At 42.7% G+C, this 5000-nt stretch overlaps 1 protein-coding gene across 7 annotated transcripts in view; it reads right to left on the bottom strand.

Moving 5' to 3' along the window:
* nav3 (neuron navigator 3) overlaps nt 1-5000 on the bottom strand; it is a 136951-nt gene that overhangs the window by 59753 nt on the left and 72198 nt on the right. For all 7 annotated transcript variants that reach the window (XM_080051313.1, XM_080051312.1, XM_080051311.1 and 4 more), the window contains exon 11: nt 4634-4753. In XM_080051313.1, the coding sequence (XP_079907439.1) occupies nt 4634-4753 (120 nt within the window). The remainder of the gene's footprint in view (nt 1-4633; nt 4754-5000) is intronic.

A 5000-nucleotide genomic window follows, 5' to 3' on the forward strand; every position in this document is an offset into this window, starting at 1 on the left:
CCCAAATTGAAACAATTTAGAAGTAAGAAGTACCAAGACCTGCAAAATTAAGATGCCACGGCATTCAGGCTCTTCTACAGGCCGGCACTGCATTGATATTTCATGCTACTAGAAGTTAATACTGTTATGTCCTTTGAATTTTACCAGTAAACTGCCCTTTAAGCTGTTGAATATTTCCTAATGACAGGAGTGAGTGGTTTGACAGGTTTCTCAGTCAGCCATGTTTTTTTAAGTTTATAAAAAAAGCTTATTTTGCCAGATTTAATGGCAAATTAGTAAAGAAGCTTTAAGAATCGGATGTATTTTGATGTCTTTTTCGGAAGTCTGACAATTACAGTTCTTAGATCCAAGCCATAGTCAAAGCCTGTCACTGTGTGAAACCAGCCAAAGTGCTTGAGGTTTGAGTCAAGCTTTTTTTAGACAATTAAAAAATGTTTTAAAAGCTCTCATAATCCCAAACTGCTTACAGCGGCTCCTATTCCTTCCCTGAGGGTCGGTAAAATACATTAGGGGGAAATTTACATTTAAACGAGCCGCTTGATAATGAACAACAAAAAGCAGAAAAATCCCTTTTGAATATCACCCATTGAAGACACACTAAGAGGCTTTTTTTTGCTTTAGTCAACGACTTACTGCCCTACTGCTTTTATTCCTCAAACATGTTCTTTCGGATATGGGAGCCTGGATGTAGCAGTGACTGAGCAGACATGCAAGAAAATATATGACTATGAGGCTGAGGCTGTAGAAAAATGTGTCGAAAACTGTTCAATCTAATCCGGTGAGGTTACAGTGATCACAAAGACAGCTAAATATGAAAGACAAACTACACAATTTAGATTTGACTCGCTCTCAACACAGGAATAAATGCATAGCTATACTTTTCTGCTTCCGGCAATGTGCATTTCGCGGCGACAAAAAAAGTTCTTCAAAGTCAGCGAACAGACTGTTTTGAACTTGGGGGCCTTATCCGCTACTCATTTCACCTTAAGCCAGGGGGGGTTATGTGGGCAAAGAAGACGAATGCCTTGGGATAAAGGAAGGAACCAATCACGGGAGGCATAGATCCTGCCTTACGGTGTGTGGAAGCTAAAGCCGGGCAGTAAGGTGTGAAGCCCGGTGAGAAATAAGTCTCGGCAATGAATTTCTATCCCCCCATGAGGTTTGTCGTATGTCAGCGGGTAGTGACAGCTCTGCTACTGACAATCCCACATGATGGAGAAAGATTAAAGTCATGTGTACTTCTGTGTGTGTGTACTTTCATATAGGTTTGCAAGGGGACATAGAGGAGGCAGGGAAGGACGGAAGAAAGCAGTCTTTTAGAGTTTAAATTCTGATCCAATCGGGTGTTTTTTGCCCTGCAGGCATCTTAAAGGGGAAGCAAGCCTCAATATTTCCTCATCGCCCCCCCGAGGCCCAAATCGCTAACACAGACCTTAGCAGAGAAAAAGCTGCAATTTTTGGGGAGGATTCGTGTCAAGGCAAGGTGAGGTGAGAGACACTTCAGGCCTAATATTCAAATGCAGAGATAACACATACGCAGGGCGAAGCTAGAAGACTTGGCAAATGGAAGAGACGGTTCACAGGGTTCATATTTATTCTTATCCCAACCACATCCCTTTGCGTGAGCGTCAAAGTCTGACAGGCAGATTGCTATATGAGATTGACAGAGGCTTAGGTTAATAGTGTATTCTGAAGCATTGGTCAGGTTCTAGCATGTTTTAATGCTTGGACGGTCAGAGATATGATAAGACTGGCTGACCGGCTTCACTGACAAAGTGTTTGTGAGACCGAGCACATAACCAAGAGACAGCAGCAGCATCTGGATTGTGACACAATTGGATTACATGGAACCGGTAGCAAAAACAAGGACACTGATACAGCAGGAAGCAAAACCAATAATACCGAGATGGACTTCACCCAGAGAGATGTATTATGTACAAAACGCATGCTGAAGAAATGAGCTTTTCCTTGAATATACTTCATTTAAGGTCATCTATTATTCTCATTTTCAGGTTGAAAATTGTAATTTGTGTTCGGACTAGGAACTGAATTCATGTCATAGTGTCCCAAAAAAAAACTGTATATTACTAACCGTGGCATTGCTGAATCTCCCTTTCTGCAGGCTCTGTCTGAAATGCTCCGTTTAAGAGCCTGTCTCTTAAAGCCCCGCCTTCCAAAAAGCCCAGTCGGCTCTGATCGGTACGTGAATCTAACTGTCGGTTTGTATGTAACTTGGGGGTATTTGGGGATGTGTTTATCACAGGTGGAGGTAGTAATAAGCTAGGTTGGTAATGAGGGGGCGTGGCTTCTCGCATTATGAATTCTCCCCTCGTAATGGGATAGAAATTTGACTTGGGTTGAGGTTTTTCAGAAAGGTGGAGAAACAAGAGAGAGGGCACATTTTTTCTCATACTACTTAGGGAGTGTCTTGTCACACTGCGGACCCATTTTAACATTCAAAAACTATGAAAAAGTGCATATTGCATAATAGGTGACCTTTTGGGGCGGCAGTGGCGAAGTGGGTAGGGAGTTCGCCTCTGGTGTGCAGGGTCGGAGGTTCGATCCCCGTCTCCCCCCACATGTCGAAGTGTCCCTGGGGAAGACACTGAACCCCGAATTGCTCCCGATAGTTAGCTTAGTTAACTTAGCACCCTAGTGCTAAGCTTACCCTGCGTGGTAGCTGCTGCTATCGGTGTATGAATGTGTGTGTGACTGGGTGAATGTGTACAAAAACAATGTAAAGCGCTTTGGGTCTGTGATAAACGGAGATATAGCGCTATACAAGTCCATTTACCATTTACCACCATTTACTGAGGTGCCAGGCATCCACAAGACGATAAGAATAGCTAACAAAAGCACGTGGGTTCGTCTATATTTTCCACAGTTACTATAATTTGGTTGAGTGCTGTCGGGTTGTTTCTTTCTCCAAGCACTCTACTCATTCGAAGCAATAAAGCAAAGGCGTGCTAATTCTTTAGAGCCACGTCTGATTGCTTTTCAAGCCACCCACTCCTCCACAACACTGCCGCTCATTAAAGTCTTGGCAGAAGTTGAAGTTGCGACACTGGGAAATGTCACCGCATCAGTCGATTTCCCAGCAGCCCCTCCGAGGGCCTGTCATCACAATCTTAGCTTGACGGCTTTCAAATCGATAGCCTGCCTCTCCCTTTCAGTTCATATAGTCTGGGATGTCCCTGCAGTAAATGGGGAGAGGGGGGGGGGGACCTGACGAAGACCAAGGAAGGACATCAACTTATTTCCTATTTTATACTTGAAGGTTTATGTTTTAGTTTTTTTCATGGGCGAAGTAGACAAGTAGTTTGTTGTCAAATTTTAGCTGCTATTCTATTTCACCCCTCTGCCTCTGTACGCCCGTAGTCGTAACCTTGTATCTTCAACAACAGCAACAGCATAAAACACAACTCTAGATATTTTCTCATCAAATTCTATGTGAATAAAACAAAACTTGGATACTGACCTCTGTTCACCTCATGAACCATGTGTCACCCTTGTATGTGCTCTAAAGCTATACATTTGCAGATAATAGAGAAAAGTAAATTATCATACTAACTGTGCACGTTTAGTCTAGATTATTTGGTAAAGCTAATTCTCCTTCAATGCATGCTAAATTGTTAACTAGGTGGCAGTCACGAGGTGAATGCTTTGCCGGTCAGTTAAATCAACTCAATTCAATTGACTGCGAGGGGGATGTGCTTGACAGTTTCTGCTTGGGAAAGTTGATACGTTTCAACCTTTCTGCCATTCTCACCACAGCGTACTGATCTATTCACACACGCATCACTGGCTACAAAGCACAGGCTGGTTGATTTGCACTCACAAACATCCACCTGGCTTCAATCTCAGCTATGGGAGGCCAATTAGGGTGAGAGTACTGAAGATACACACACACACAAACACACTCAGAAAAGTACCCCTCCGTGTCAGTAAACAATACAATATTTGAAAGATGAAGATGCATTTAATAATATTGATCATAGCTGGACTTTAAGCCTGTGACCAGTATCCGTGTCGTCAACTGCATACAATCATTCCAAACCACACTACGGTTGGACAGATCCTGACAGATTCGAACTTCAGGGATCAATAATCATAACTCATAAGGTTTTTTTATTAATGTCTCACAGCCCGCTTCACAACGAGAGCAATGTTATTAGTCAAGCTCAGAGGAAGTCTGGTTTCAGCCCATAGTCTGTCTTACCGCGGTAGCAAAAATGCATTGTTTGTCTTTTAATAACGTTCCGCTTATGAGATATTGATTCTGGAAGTTCAAATTGTTCAAAATCGTTCCAACTTTACCGCAGTTCGCAGCAGTTTGAAAGTATTGTATGCAGTTCGTAAACAAAAATGATACATTTTGTCAAAATAAGAAGTAACAAATAGCTGGTGTGTGTGTGTGTGTGTGTGCATGTTTTCAGTGTGTATGTGAACATTTTCACTGTGTATGTGAACATTTGTGTGTGTATGTCGATTTCATTGTGTGTGTGTGTGGACATGTTTTCAATGCTCTCCCCCTAATCCTCCCATACATCAACACTGTCCACAACCGTCACCAACCACACACATCATTGGAGCAGCAAGCATTACTTTGTGACTGACAGACAGCCTTCCTTACCTGTCTACGTCGCCCTGCACCTCTTTGCTCCCTCGCTGGGAGATGTCTCGCGAAGACGCCGTGTCCGGGGCTCGGCCTGTGTTGCGTGCATACAGATGGAGGCCGCCGTCTGTAAGGTATCTGTGAGAGGAGAGTTTGTTAGATGACGTATGTACTGTATGATCAGCCTCAGTTTGGCAGTCGGAGAAATGCAATGTTTCTAGTCTTTTTAGTAAATTAAACACAACAGATTAATTGAAATAAACCAGTACGGACAATACTTGACTTAACGAATATGTTGATTAATGAGCACTGTTTTGTGAACTGAAACAAAAGAGGCCCATGTTTAGATTGTTTTGTATATCTGTGTGTGTATTTGTGTGTGTGT

The sequence above is a fragment of the Ammodytes marinus genome (genome assembly GCF_949987685.1).
Source record: "Ammodytes marinus genome assembly, chromosome: 22".
Taxonomy (NCBI): domain Eukaryota; kingdom Metazoa; phylum Chordata; class Actinopteri; order Uranoscopiformes; family Ammodytidae; genus Ammodytes; species Ammodytes marinus.